This window comes from Ixodes scapularis, unplaced genomic scaffold, assembly GCF_016920785.2.
Source record: "Ixodes scapularis isolate PalLabHiFi unplaced genomic scaffold, ASM1692078v2 PGA_scaffold1__304_contigs__length_218370807, whole genome shotgun sequence".
Taxonomy (NCBI): domain Eukaryota; kingdom Metazoa; phylum Arthropoda; class Arachnida; order Ixodida; family Ixodidae; genus Ixodes; species Ixodes scapularis.
Window position 1 is genome coordinate 47581863 of NW_024609846.1, and position 14929 is coordinate 47596791.

At 40.8% G+C, this 14929-nt stretch overlaps 1 protein-coding gene across 1 annotated transcript; it reads left to right on the plus strand.

Annotated features, from left to right (window-relative positions):
- Positions 1 to 2709: 2709 nt before the first annotated feature.
- LOC120837705 lies at positions 2710 to 13407 on the plus strand (the record flags this gene model as incomplete). Its single annotated transcript, XM_042290712.1, has 5 exons — positions 2710 to 2885; positions 4925 to 5010; positions 6792 to 6887; positions 8511 to 8702; positions 13053 to 13407. Coding segments are annotated over 5 exons (888 nt in total), but the record flags the coding sequence as incomplete, so codon positions are not given.
- Between the last annotated feature and the right edge of the window lie 1522 nt (positions 13408 to 14929).

The following is a 14929-nucleotide window of genomic DNA, read 5'->3' on the forward strand; positions in this document are numbered from 1 at the left end:
CTAGGAGAGGTTGAACGAGCAATAGACTCGCTAGCGAGACAGAAAACCCCGGGGCCTGATGGGCTTTGTGCAGAATTTTACCAAACCTTTAAAAAAAACCTTAGTCCCGTACTGTTGGCCGTATTTAATGAGTCATTCGAAAATTACTGTCTACCGCGTTCCTTTGTAGAGGCCCACACCATACTGATACCGAAGTCGGAGGACTTGTCGAAAAGGCTCAGCGTGACGGGATATAGGCCGATTACATTATGTAACATAGACTACAAAATTTTCACTAAGATTATTACGCGTAGGCTCCAGTGTGTCATTCGGGACCTCATCGGGGATCACCAGACATGTGGCATTAAAGGAAGGTCCATTCAAACTAATATTCATATAGCGAGAAGCATTTTTGAAACTGTTGGGAGGGATAAAGTGGCAATGATACAATTAGACTTGGAGAAAGCGTTTGATAGAGTTAGACATGATGTTCTAAAGAGTATTTTATTGCATGTTAATGTAGGCAAAGTTGTTTTAAAGGGCGTAGATATGGCGTATAAAGGTTGTACCACCAGGTTGGTGTTAAATAATAATGTTTCTAAGAAAATTGCAGTGCTTTCGTCAGTCAGACAGGGATGTCCCCTTTCACCCTTACTATTTGCTCTGTACCTTGAACCTTTCTGTGTGAGCGTGATAGCTAGCAAGAATATCCGGGGGTTTCTTTTCAATAATAGTGAAGTTAAAGTGTCCGCATACGCTGACGATGTGGCTATTTTTTGTAAAGACGAAGAAAGCGTCATGGAAACGGTCGTCCTCACGAAAGAATATTGTAACGCCACAGGAGCGGCAGTGAACTGGGGGAAATGTTGTGGGGTGTGGCACGGGAGGTGGGCTTTAAAACCGCATTACTTTGCAGGCTTTAAATGGGAAGCGACGCCATGTACATATCTTGGGGTGCCCTTGGAATATTACAAAGTTAGCACGCCGTACTGGACGGAGCTCGCAAGAGATTTAAAGACGAAGGCGGACACTTGGGTCAGTCGGAACTTGTAAATTTTTGCACGCGCCACAGTGTGTAATATTTTTTTGATCGCAAAGATCTGGTACATTATGCAAGTTTTGGCATGTACACGGATGAGTATCCAAAAGTTCCATAGGGTGTTCGCCACTCTCATCTGGAAGTCCGGGTGGGAGAGGATGAGAAGAGATAACCTTTTCCGGAGCGTCAAGTTGGGAGGCCTTGGCCTCTCGCATCTTTTCGTCCGTAAGATTGTTTCGCGCTTCTTTTTCCTACGCGACCAGAATCATCCCTTCCTACGTGCAATTATCCAGGTGAGACTGGCGAACTCTTTGCCGGCAGTGTTGGTAACTAGTGAATGTACTGAACCCCCTTGTTTTTCTGGTTATTTAAAAGAAGTGAAAGACGCTGTATTGTTTTTGCGAGCGCGTTTTTCAATGGACTACCTGGGTAGTGTCACTAAAAAGAAGCTCAGTCGTGACCTGATTGAGCTGCTTTTCCCTGCGCCACTGTATCGGTCGGTGTACAGCCAATGTCCGGGTCAAGATGTGCTCCAGCGTGTGAAAAGGATGTGTGTTCCACCAGGGGTAAAGTCCTTTTTCTTTAAATTGCACAGCGAGACATTGCCAGTCAAGCCATGGCTAAGAGATAAAGGAATCTTTGTTCCGTGGTCGGTGGATTGTCTCCTGTGTAAGACACCAGAAACCATCGAACACGTTTTTATTTATTGTTGGGATGCTGTGTTTTTTTGGGACATTCTTCAAAGGACCCTGAAAAAAGATTTTATGTTGTCTCCGGAGACCATTAGGTATTTACCTGTTGAAGAAAGTGACACTGTGCCCTATGACCTTTTTATAATACTCGGCCTGTTTAGTATCTGGAAAACAAGGATGGAATTTCGGCATGCTGACCCAAAAATTAAGTCTGTACAGAAGCATTTCATCGATATTGTAAACGAGGTCCAAACGGTGTATTGCAGAACACCAGAAACTACGCCTGAGTGGGCACACTTGTTCCGTGAAATTAAGAACATGAGAGAACTTTAGTTCGCCCACAAGTCGCTGGGCGTGAGCTCCTTGTAATGACATAGCATTCTGTGCTGCAATGTTGAGTTCAATAAAGAAGAAAAAAAAAAAAAAGTAGCTCAGTGGATTGGATCGCCGATTTCTTGTGTTCGTAGAGGACCAGTGGTGGAGAGTTCGAATCCCGCTGGCCCAGACACCTTTTTTTTTTTTTTTTTTTTTTTACATATTAAATATTAAGTTTTTTTTGTTATTTTTATACACAGATTGGATGTGCATTTTGAGCACTTATCACCCGTTTTTTACAGCTGCTGTTATGACTGAGGATTATCTGTAGTAGCAACAGAGTGAGCAACAGCCTTCTGCATCAAGGCTCTGGAGGCTCTGGATACTTTTTAGTTTAAAAAATGTTGCATGAATTAAAAATTTCTGTACAAATGCTAATCACATATATCCTATAAAACGAGCCCTTTGAATATTGGGTGATAGTTCTAATGAGTGCACATCAGTAAAGTTACAGGTTTTCCTTTATGTTTTCTTCGTGGTCGTACCGTACATGGCGCAACGATCGGTACGCGGGCGTACGACCGTGATCGTCTGCTATCTGTACCGTCGAGCAACATGAGCGCCGCATCTACCTCCGTCCCTCCGCCTCCTCCTCGGAAGCGATTTACAGCAGTAGACGATATCTTTCTACTTCGGGAGGTGCTAGGCGCCAATCCTTTTTTGACTCCAGCTCTTTGGAATGACGTCCTCAAAGGCTTAAACGCCGCGTCGAAAAAGAACTTCTCGTTGCGAGGAGCGAGGGAAAGGATCGACCTCCTCGTAACTTTGTACAAGAAAAATGACCGCATCAACTTGAGAAAGTGAGTATATTTTGGTTATTTTTGTACTTTCTTCACGATTTAATATTTATAGTTTTATTTGTCCATAGCTTTCTTAATACTCGGCCCTGCAGTGGGCCTCGAGGGAAAGAGACAGGATCGCTAGCAGACGACTTCGAATGTTGATGATAGGCGCGCGCGAGCGTGTTCTTGTGCCAAATCGAGTTTGCTGTCGGCAACTTTTCAGCATATCGGGACGTGGTTGGTGTAAACATCATATTTGGTTGATGTAAAACACCAAAGCTTGCCCGCTGAAAACGACGTATTAGAAAACAAGTTACATGTACGGTCGAGGCATTATTTTATTCCCCGAGTATATAAATCAGGTAAACCAAAAGAAAAAAAAAATACGGTGGCAAACGAGCCGCACATCATTCGTGGTATCACAACTTTTTTTTTGTTTACTTAAAAGCTTTCAGCAACAGAACCCTTCCGTGCCTTCCTCCTTATCAGTGGCTTCTCTGCAATATTCATGCAGAGAAGCACCACTTACAGGCAGGCAGGCAAGCAGCGTTTATGTAAGAATAAATCTGCTTTAACCAAAGCTTTCACGCCAGTATCCACAAATAAAACAGCGTTTGCTGCCAGAGCATCCAATGAACTGTGCTTCCAAGTACATTGCATGATTGACTAGTACACTTTGACTGCCACCACACCGAGAGTATTAGCTAGAAGTTTTAGCAACAACTATCTGTGTCATACGCAAATCACAAGTTCGTCTGCTTCTCTTGCAGGGGTTGTGGTGACGTCAGAACGCCCATCTCTGATTGGCTCTGATTGAAGAATAGTGGTTAGACCTCAAGGCAGCTTGCTTTAAGGACTACCTACTAATCTTCAGCCAGAGCCAACCAGAGCTCGGCGTTCTGAGATTACCACAACCCCTGCAAAAGAAGCAGACGAACTTGCACTCCGCATATGTGTCAGACCTTTACAGCCTTACTTTTACTATATATTTGGTCTCCTCAACAATTACAGTTTTAAGTAATGTCTAAACTCAATATATAAAAGGTTAGGTGAGATCTATATTTTTCTTTTTCACTTCTGGTATTCGTGCTCCTACAAGTGAGCGTACAGAGGAATGCCTGCAAATTACACTTCATACGATACTCACATTAAAAATCGCACTGTGCAAGCTGCCCGTATACTACATGTGATACCAGTGCCTCACATAGATATTCAGCAAATCATGGTTCTATACTGTAATTACATTTATTGCTTGGTTATGGTGTTTTGTAGTGAAGCTCCAATTGTTTCTTTGTTTCCTATACCTGCACATCAAATTCTTAGTCTAGAATGTGCTTCATGATGTTTTTTATAGCTGATCTCATCAGCATTTCACAAGCTCTTAACAAAACCTTACCACGGGAACGTAAATGTTGTTTGATCTAAACACTTGTAAGAAAATTGACTTGTGGTGGGTAAAATGGGTAAGGTAAAAACTCTACATAATCTTTTGTTAATAAGTACTTCCTCATATCTGAATAGGATATGAGTATGTGGAGAGTCAGATATCACAATTTGTGGAAATAAGCAAAGAAAATAGCACAGATCAAAATTTGGAGTTGAAACATTTCCTAGATTACATCTGTGAACTGTATTTAAGATATTCAGCCTCGGACTCCTCATTTTGCCACAAATTTGATCTGACACATCGTTTATGTATATGCTGAAGGACTTTATGCATGATTTCGAGAAAAGTAGACATATGGGCTTTTTCATAACATGTTGAGTTAGACACTGCAAAGAGGCTAGATGGAAAAAGTTGCATGTGTACTGCCACACATTCTCTGAAGGTAAAACTTGTGCTACTCGTGCTTAACTCACCAAGCCTAGGGTCTGGAGACATGTTTTAATAAAAGGTTTAGGCCGAAATAGTTTACTTTGTTTTAGTGACACCAAATGTTTTTATCATAAGAAAGGCAAAAAGTTTCAGCGTACTTTTAGGTACAATGATGTTTCTATTGCTAACAAAAAGCTTTTTTTGAATATTCTAAAGCAGCAGGCATGTATTTCACTTCCAGATCAGGAACTGAAGAACAATTTGACGAAAAGGCACGCCTTCTGCTTGAGTGCGTAGCACTTTATGATGAGTTTGGACGAAAGCCAGGTTTGTTCTGTGCAGCTTTGATTCTCAAGGTTGTTTGTCTGAGGAGGTCCTTACATACCACAAGAATGTTTGTGTTTGAAAACAAAAAAGCTTACAAGTTATTCCAGAGATTGCAATTATGTAATTATGTGGCCTCGGGCTATTCAGTCCGAGTGTATTTAAGCATCATATTCCGAGGCCATGCTGCTGACAAAACAATCTAAAGAGGCAAGACAATTTCAAAAGCTACCTTTTTAATTGAAATTAAGTTGTGTAGCACCATATTTTTTTACTCTTATGTGTGAATTGACTTGTGTTTGATGATTAATTTGTTTCATTAATTTCGTTAAGGTGTGTACATTTGGCAACCATTTCTTGTTTTTGCTTTTGTACCATATATCATATTTTGTTTTCTGTTTGTTTACTTTCTGTGAAGTAATAACCTTCAGCTGCCTACGAAACAGGTAGATGACTATCTTTTCTAGGTATGTCAAACCTGGAAAGAGTAAGAGCACCAAGAGACATTTTGTAAGTGGAACGCGCTAGCTTTGTTGCTGTCTTACTTGTCCATTGTCTCTTGGCACTGTTATTCTTTCAAGTTATTCATGCAACTTTGTATGCACATTTTATTGCAAGTGTTTGTCGGTCTACTGCACAGCTTATCCTCACTGTTGTAGAGTGCATTGTTTGGTGCTTCATGATTGGGGCGGTCAAGCTCAGACTGACACAGTGTTCATCTTGCAAGCTATGTCTCCTCTGTCATATATGTTTAGGCTGTTGCAATTAACTAACAATGCTCATAATTTATCATATCTTACACTTCAGAAGAGAAGCCATTTCCAGTAGGCAGAATCATTTACTCAAACCCCAGGAAGAGTTTTGTTTCAACTATTATAAGCTTAATTTATTAAAGAGCCATCTAAACTTAATGCAAGATAAAATTATGATTTGCTATATGGTTGGCTACACATACAAAGCAGATATTTGATGACTTCTTCTACAAAGGTTTACTAATATCATAAGCAGGTACGCCACACATGGAACATTGGCAAAAGGTATGACATAGCTCATGTTGAAAAAACGGCGCGACTGAGATGAGGACAAAAAGACGAAGATAAGAGTTCATGTTTTTTTCAGCACAAACTCTTATCAATTAACCTGCCTAGTTATCTATCCTTATCAAATGTATGACATAGGCTTATTCATCCCTAAAGAAATGTTGTTTTTCATTTACTGTTTAGACAGCATACGCCACCTCAAAACAAAATTAAGTTGTTTTATCTAAGAATAAAGTTATCTATTGTGGACTATTAAGCAGGAGACGGATGAGCGATAAAAACGAGTGCCGCGCGGCAGCTCCCATAGCAACTTGCGCGGCTGCTGTGACGTAGACCTAGGACTGCGTAAGGTGCTATAGAAACTACCACGCGGCACCCGTTTTCATCGCTCATGTGTCCCGTTTTAGCACCGTTGAGCGTGCTTCGAGCAAAGATTCACTGCCGGAAGCAACACCCGCGAAAGCGAGCTCTGCGAGTGTTGTTTCTCCGCAGTGCACCAGATGCTCGGAAAGAAGCACGCTCAACGGGGCCGCATGAAGAAAAAGTATGAATTACACGAAAACACCGTTTGAATTAAGCGGCCTATTAAAAACATAGCGGGATAACCAAATGTTCCCAATTTGTTTGAATATTATTTAATCAAAAGTATGAAATATTTGAGTTTGAATTATCGTGAGCGTACTGTAAACCCTAATTATTGTACTAACTTTTGCCAACTTTGTTGATTCTATTTTATATTGGCAGCAAAAACATTGAAGGGTAAAAGGCCAACAAGTAATGCAGCCAGCCAACAACGGGAGGAGGCAGTGAGTTGGATCATGCAAGAGAGCACAGGAGGAGGTAGTTTCCTTTAGCCCATGGTGTTTCATCTACAATGACATTTTTGTTTTATGAAAGTTATTTTTTATGAATATGATCCTTTAAATATTGGCAATGTTAATATAAGGTTTGAACATCAATTGTTTCCCCATGCTCTGAAGAACTGCGCTATATTAAGGAGTTAAAAAACGAGAAAACCACGATATAGGTCAGCTTCACGAAACAAGTTTTCATTCTGCTAAGTCATGTGCGGCCATGATGTTGAATGTTTTCTGCAACCTGCCTTATTCCTTTGCTTGTTAAAGATTTTTCATTGGTGTCGTTTTAACAAAAATGTGCTATAGGTCTGGTTTAATGCGAAAAGAGACACATTACGCACGAGTGGTGCGCTCGACTGACATCCAGGTCAAGGTTATATAAGGAATATATCCCTATAGAGGCTATATTCTATGACCCGTATCAGGGTGTCACGTGATACCCTGACATGAATTAAAAATGCACAAAAGACGATGACTTTGTCCTCGTCTGTTGTGCACTTTTAAACCAGAATGAACAGTTGCCAACTAACTCAGTTTTCAACCCTTCTACAACCTGAAATCACATGAAATTGTGACGTCGCTTGACACTACGACGTCATGTGACACTGCGATGTATGTGGCATCATAAACACACATAGCATGTGCCCAGCTCATTCACTACACATTCTGTGTGTCTCTTGAGTTTATCAGATATGATCAAGACATCCCAGTTGTTTTTTTTTTATTTCGGTGAAATTCAGAGACATGGTGAGTGCTTTCACTAGTGACAGAACTGAAGAAGTAAAGTACTTGTTTGGATCACATAAACCTATAGTTAGTGTAGCTTGTTTTTTTCTTCGTTGCCGCCCCGCCATTATTTACTGGACTCATTTTGGCCACTGAGGAGTCGACTTCTCGAGGACTGACCGATCGTCCTTAATGTTCCTCACTGCCCTGGGTGATTCAGTGGATCACAACACAAGCGAGCTCGAACTATCTGAAAAACACTGCCTCTGTGCATAAATCAAATAAGGCAAAGGATCCCAGCATGGATTTTGGTAAGAATTCCAAGTCGGAAATATGTCACGCAAAATATCTTTATGTTCATTAAAAGAAAAAAAAACATTTGAGTGCAGAAATAACCATTCTGCATTCACTTGTGCCAAGGCTGTTGTAGCATGGCTTGTGACTTCATGAGATGATCGACACTCATACAAGTTGTACGATCTTGATGTACCCCCACAGACAATATGAACCGAAACACCTGATCCGGAATTTTCTTGTGTGGTCCTCACAAGCTTCATTTTCGTTCAATCTGTCAAATAGTCGTAAGTATAGGACCTTAACTTTGCATTTCATTCCTGGTTCGGGCCACAGCTTACCCAAAAACTGGCAGGTATGCCAAAGAAACATAAATGACTGTTTCAGCTCATATTGTTTGCAATAGTATATCTCACTAAGTATTAAATGGCTGCCATCTCAGAACAAAAAAGAGGGAATGTAGGATGATTGAAAGAACCATAGGACTGTTTACTAATAAATGATAGCATATGTGTAGCATGAACTTCATTGCTGCTTTTTAGTTAAAGTTTGTGAGAAAGCCTTGCATTGTGGCATTATTGTGCAGCTGATGAAGGTGACCAAAGTGCCACTGCACTGCTGGAAGAAATCTATGCGGTGCCCTCAGATGGAGAAGAGGAGGGGATGGCACCAACCGAACCCTGCAGCCAGGAGCCTACCTTCTCAGGGATCTTGCGGTCGAACGGCCTGACCTCAGCTGAAAAACATCCAGCACCTGCCACTAGGCCAACACTGCAAGGCATGACGTTCAGCAACCATGCAGTCGAAAGTCATATTGCACAGATAGACCCTAAACTGTCTAGAGATACAAGTTAGGCTTTTATGATAATGATTTTAACTCCCCCTCTGACGCTGTCATGTAGACAGAGTAGGTCCAATACACTTCACTGCCATTGGTCACAAATTTAAGTAATTGCAGCACAGCATGAAATCCATTTTGTTGCGAGTTTTGCCCCACGTGGGCAAACCTACTACCAAAAAATGTTCTTGTGGTGAAATTGTGCTTGAAATATTTATACGATGGACCCATAACTCTTCCACAAAAACAAGTGCATTTGAAAAACATACGAATGTAGTATTTTCCTAATAATCTGAAATGATTTAGTATCAGCCAGTATGTGAGCCTAAAGAAATGCCATAACTGATATGTATTAGGGGAGCTCTCTCTTGCTAGCATTGCATAGAAATTACATCGAGCACATGCAGAGAACCCTTTCTAAAAAAAGAAAAACAAAGGCTGATTTTAATAGTACAATCAATAATTGATAGCTTATAACTTCATAAAGAAAACAAGTTTTTTTATGATAGCATGGTCTAATATTTAATCATTTGGTTGCTAAAGAAGGCACGAAGAAACTATTATGAAGCAAAAATTAGGGAGGACAGAGAGAATCTTAACCGAGCAGTCCCAAGTTATAGTTATGTGTGCATTATTTATTGGCTTACAATACAATTCCCAGGCACAAGGGGTATGTCTAATTCCATCTTGCATATCGCCATGCAATTAACTAAAATCACACCTGCATCCAAGCTACTGAGTTATGACGACTTGCAAATGATGATGTGAATGTATAGGTATTCATTTTTAATATAAACTATCAGTGTCAATCACTACAACATGCAATAATGTGTAAAATAATATGTTTTGTACATATAACCTTGTACTTTTTATATTGTATGCAACATATAATGCCTCATCCTTGGTTTACATGTGCATTTTGGCCATGTCATGTGCACAAAAAACCTCTGTTTAGGTGCCCTAAACCAGAATAATGCTGTTATCAGACCCTAGATAAAGCGTAAACTAAGTTGGTGTGGGATTTGACCACTCTGCAGGTATGTAGAACCTTTTTAGGAATGTGGCTGAGGGTCAGCTACATTGCCAGTGCCGCACTGAGATTCGTAATGAAATGAGGGGAGCACAAGGATGCACAAATGCTCTGGGAAGCCACAAAGCACATATATTCAACCCCAAAATGTTTTATGAACTGCAGTTGTCAAACGTGTTTTCAGGTTCTAAAAAAAGGATATTATTCGTGATTTCTTAAGAGAGTACTGTAAAATACCAAGCATGTACCCCTATCACAATAAGTGCCTTCCTGCTACCTATGGATGAAAGAAAAATATGCAAAAGGCACGTCAGGTACCCAGCACAGACCTCAGAGTCCACCTGTACACCGTCTCACTAAAGCTGTGCAGTACGGCCAAGGCTACAGTGGCGACAGCGTATCCGAACCTGTTCAAGAGGAGGGAAAAAAAAACAGGAGAGAAGCTGGGAATCCCAGCCTTTCTCTCCTGTTCCTCCTTTCACTTCTTTTGAATAGGTTGGGATATGTTGCACTGCCTTAGTGAGACGAAGTATAGGCTATAGCTAGGGCTCCATGTTTTCGGATAAATCCGAAAAACTCCGAAAAACACCCGCCGGTAAAATTTCTGTCAATTCGGATTTATCCGATAAACTCCCAATTGTTATGTGCCCATGCCAGCCCCCCCCTCCCGTCCCCTCCCCCCCTCCCCCAACAGCAACAAAAAAAATATTTTTTTTAACAATTTGAGCAGCGCAGGATTAATGGTCCTGGGTAAATGACACCCTAATTATGTTTGAAGCCTCGGACCGTTGTCAAAAGGTGGTCTTACGGCTTGCCTCGTCAAGGTTGGTTCAGGGAAACAGGTCATCGTACCATTCGTGTCACGACAAAAGCCACTCTTTTGGTTTTCAGTTTGGGCCATGGGATTTGGGATTTAGAGAAAGCAGAGGGTATGTTTCCGGGGGTAACAGTGAAAGCTATGGACCATAGAGATTGTAAAGGGAAGAGGGGCAGTTGAAACTTTTCTATTACACTCCACCTTGCATGGCCGCGGGATAGATTGATGGGATGACTACGAGCTTCTTGCGGCTACTTCCAGCAGTTTATCGATTTTAAGCTATCAACGTTGATCGAAGCCACACTTGTGTGCGACCTTTTTCGTGGGACAAATTAGTATTTCCAATGACAACAACGCCAAATTCAACTGAAGAAATGTTACCTAATTGATACAAGCGCGTTTTATTTTTTATCTGGCATATGTTTGCATCCGGTTATTAGTTATTATTTTTTGATGGGAAACACTGCGAAATTAATCTCAGAATTTCTGAAAATTGGGGGTTTACGAAAAATAAACTCTGATAAACACCGAATTTTCGGTAAAAAATAAACTCCTAAAAACACCCTCCGAATTTCACGAGAAATAAACTCCGAAAACACGGAGCCCTAGCTATAGCTAACCAAGACACTCCGCCATATCAGCCGCTTCTCCTAGCACACTGGTGCGAAGCAGTGAAACTTCCCCTATCATGTCTTCCTTTAGGAATTTTCTTGTCAAACCTACCTCCCAGTTTTTCAAGATTATCTCCAACATTTCTATGGGTACTTGCTCGGTATTGTGTGGCATATATAAACATACCCTATACGAATCTATATGGTAAATAGAATTTCTGAGAGCTCTGGACTACCATGTGGCAATTTTTGTTGTTTGAAAGGCAGCCTACAGCTGTTTCATGGGTTTAGGAACATTATTGTGCACCTTAATTTTTGACAGTTTGTTACGGAAGCCCATATTCTCGCAGCTTTCTGCATGAATAGTAATACGAAACATTATATTCTTTAAACAACCCATCTATGGTTTTAGGGTGTACCCATTGGTATTATAGAAGTGATTAAAAATTATTCTCACCTCGGTTATCTTAAAACTTTGCTGGTCACACTAGCTTATTATCAGTGCTTTTCATACAAGCTTTCTGTGTCACAAGTTGCTGCTGTGTAGGTTTGAACGTGTACAGTCAATTCAGCTGTGTGTGAGGTGCGATAAAGTGTGACTGCTTTAATCTTAGTTCACACCAGCGGGGGAGACAGTTTTTGTGATCTGAGGATCTGTCTGGCGAAGATATTTATCGAATACTTTGGCACTGCACAAAGGAAATGTTTCGTTGCGAAGTATGTTGAATGGGTACAGAAGTTTAATGAAGGACGCACAATTGTCAGCCATAAGTAGGGTTCCTATTTTTGCAATATATCCTAAAAACTTCGACAAATGCTCGCTGGAACAGTTTTGTCTTTTTGGATTTATCCTAAAAGCTCGCAACTTTGAGGTGACGATGGCAAAATGAAAAGCAAAAAAGACAACATTTTACTTATAAAGTTCGTCAAGCACAGAGTTGGCACTTCTGAAATGAGGCCACTTCATTTTTTTTCATCTTGAGTTATTAACAAAATGAAGTTCCACTTTTATCCTGTCAAGGTTCGTAGAGTACAACAAGTCATTGTATTTTTTGGGTCGTGACAAGTAACTTTTCCAGATTCCAGTTTGGACTATACTACATGTGGTTCTTCGATAGAGGAAGAGGGCTGTATTGTTATAACAGTGAAAAAACTTGTAGAGTGTATAAAACGGCAGCTGAAGCTTTTAAGCTTCCCAATGAGTACGTTCAGGAGTTTGGATATTTCAAAGTACTGATGATTATTGAAGCAACACATTTTGCAAAAGTTCTCGTGGGATAGTTGGTACTCCCAATTGCAAGGGCGTGTTATTGTCAAATGCCCCTGCAGAAATATATTTTGATTCTGGGAGCTTTTATCACCTTGGGGTATGTTTTTGTCCAGTAATTATTTATTTTAATTTTGAAGTTTGACAAATTTAAAACACAGGAAATTTAAACCCCGAATTTCGAAAAATTGGAAATTTAACAATTATAAACTTTGATAGACACCGAATTTTTAGCTAAGAATAAACTCAGAAAACACGGAATAGTAGCCATAAGCAAGGAGCCGGACGCCCATCTGCATTCACAGCTGATGATGACAGTGAACGTTCACGTGAAATGATTTTGTCGGATAGACGAGTGACAGTCGATGATGTAACAGATCATTTACAAATCAGTCAGGTCATTGTCTAAGCAATACTCCATGAGAGGTATGGGTTTGAAAATGTTTTGATTAAAATAAATTCTGCTGCCAGAGTGTAGATAATGTGTTATTCACCCTCAAGATGCCTTAATACTGTAGTTATGTATATGTGTCAATATTAATTTATTGCTTTATGTTCTGTGCAGGAGGTAGAAAAAGAAACCTCAGCCGGGGGCTTGAGTTTCTTGATATGAAGTTTCAGGCCAAGAACCGTGTCATGATTGAAGAGCAAAAGCTAAGAAAGGAGCAGCAGAAAATCGAAAATCGCCGTATCGACTTAGAAGAGGCACGAGTCAGCCTGGAGAGAGAAAGGCAGACGACAGATGGCGAGCTGGCCCACCGAAAGCTCATCATGGAGGAAGAGGACAGGCTCCACCAGCGGCAGCTGATGACTCAACAGGCCGAGATGATAGAAAAAATGGTGGATCAGATGGTGGAAACAAACCAGCTGCTCCACCAGCTCCTCTCCAAAAAGTCCGATTAATAAGCTTTTTTTTTTTTTGTCAGGACTGTGCACTCTAGAGTAGCAAACAGGACATTGCGGAGATGGGGGAAGGGAAGCAGAAAGAAAGGCTCCCTGTTGAAAACTTTGTTTGGTATCCTTCTCTATATAAAGTTCAGTTCGAAAACTAGTATTCAGCGTAATGTAAAAACAATTTTCACATTTCTTGGTCAAGAATTAAAGTGTCTTTCTTCCCCATTTTTAAGCAATGAAGACGTCTTAGTTAACAAAATGTTTCAGCAGATATGTAACCATAGAGAGTTCCAAATTCTCCTTTATGGGAGCTGCAGAGCAGCCAGGAGAGGCGTGCTTATGGGGCTGAAGTGGCCCCCATCACTCACCAAATCATAAGCATCTCCGCATGTCTCCCCCCCCCCCCCCCAAAAAAAAAAGGTGCTGGCTATGCCACTGTATAAATTCGCAAACTATCCCGTGCATCTACTCTCCGGCAAAGCACTGGGGAGAGCGAGCCAGTCATGAAAATGTCTTGAAGAGCTAAACAAAGAGTCTGTGCTGTGACGCTGAGCATCATGTAAGCACACAAAACAATATGCTGAGTGTCCCAATGCAAGCTGTTTCTTAAGTATAAAAAGCAGTAAAAAAAAGTACTTTAAGCAGTGCCATTTCGCTTAAATTTCATTTAACGTGCCCGTCTGACAGGGGTATTAGAGGCATACTGCTTCTTTGTTATCACATGTTGAACAAGAGTTACCAGGACGATTACTATTACCTGTTATTTGTCGAGCTTCGAGATCAGGCTCCTTCTCATCTCCATGACAGGCGCTCGTAGTATTGGCTTCAGTTCTCACAAATTTGAAGTACTCTATTTCACCAAGCTCAAATATGATGTATCAAAAGGACCATCAGGAGAATCATGATGGTCTGATGGAGTCATATTTTGGGACGTCTGATGGTTTGTTGGTCTGACGGTCGAATGACCTGTCATATTTTGGGACGTCCATTTTTTTTACGGTTTGATTATGGTGGTTTCATGGCTAATTTGAAACAGTTCGAGGTGGCCACCACTTAAACAAATGGTTGAGTGCAAAGCATGACAATATGTGAATGCATAATGTGGAAACTTAATTACGCCATGTCTGGAGCATGACGAGGTGCATATCCCACTTAGAATTGATTTATATTGTCCACTGCACATTGGTAATTGCCAGCCTGACATTTGAGAACGGCAAATGCAGCTACTAATAAGAAGAAAATCAAACAAACTGCGTTGCTTTGATATTTTATTATGAAGTTATGAAATCATACATTGTTTCGCTGGGAGGAATGCCAAGGTGGTACAGAAAAACCGGAAACATTTGAGGAAGTACTATCGTGACCAATATTAGTTGAAACGCCATGACGCATGGCATGTGGTACTATCACAGCCCCCTGTTGGATTTTTCAGCGAACCTGTGTTTGCTGAGGTTTAGGCAGGTTGCTTCTTGCACTCATTGCGCCACTATGAGCTGGAAATTGACACGGAACGGCATAGCGGTGCAACGAGCACAAGAAGCGATTTCT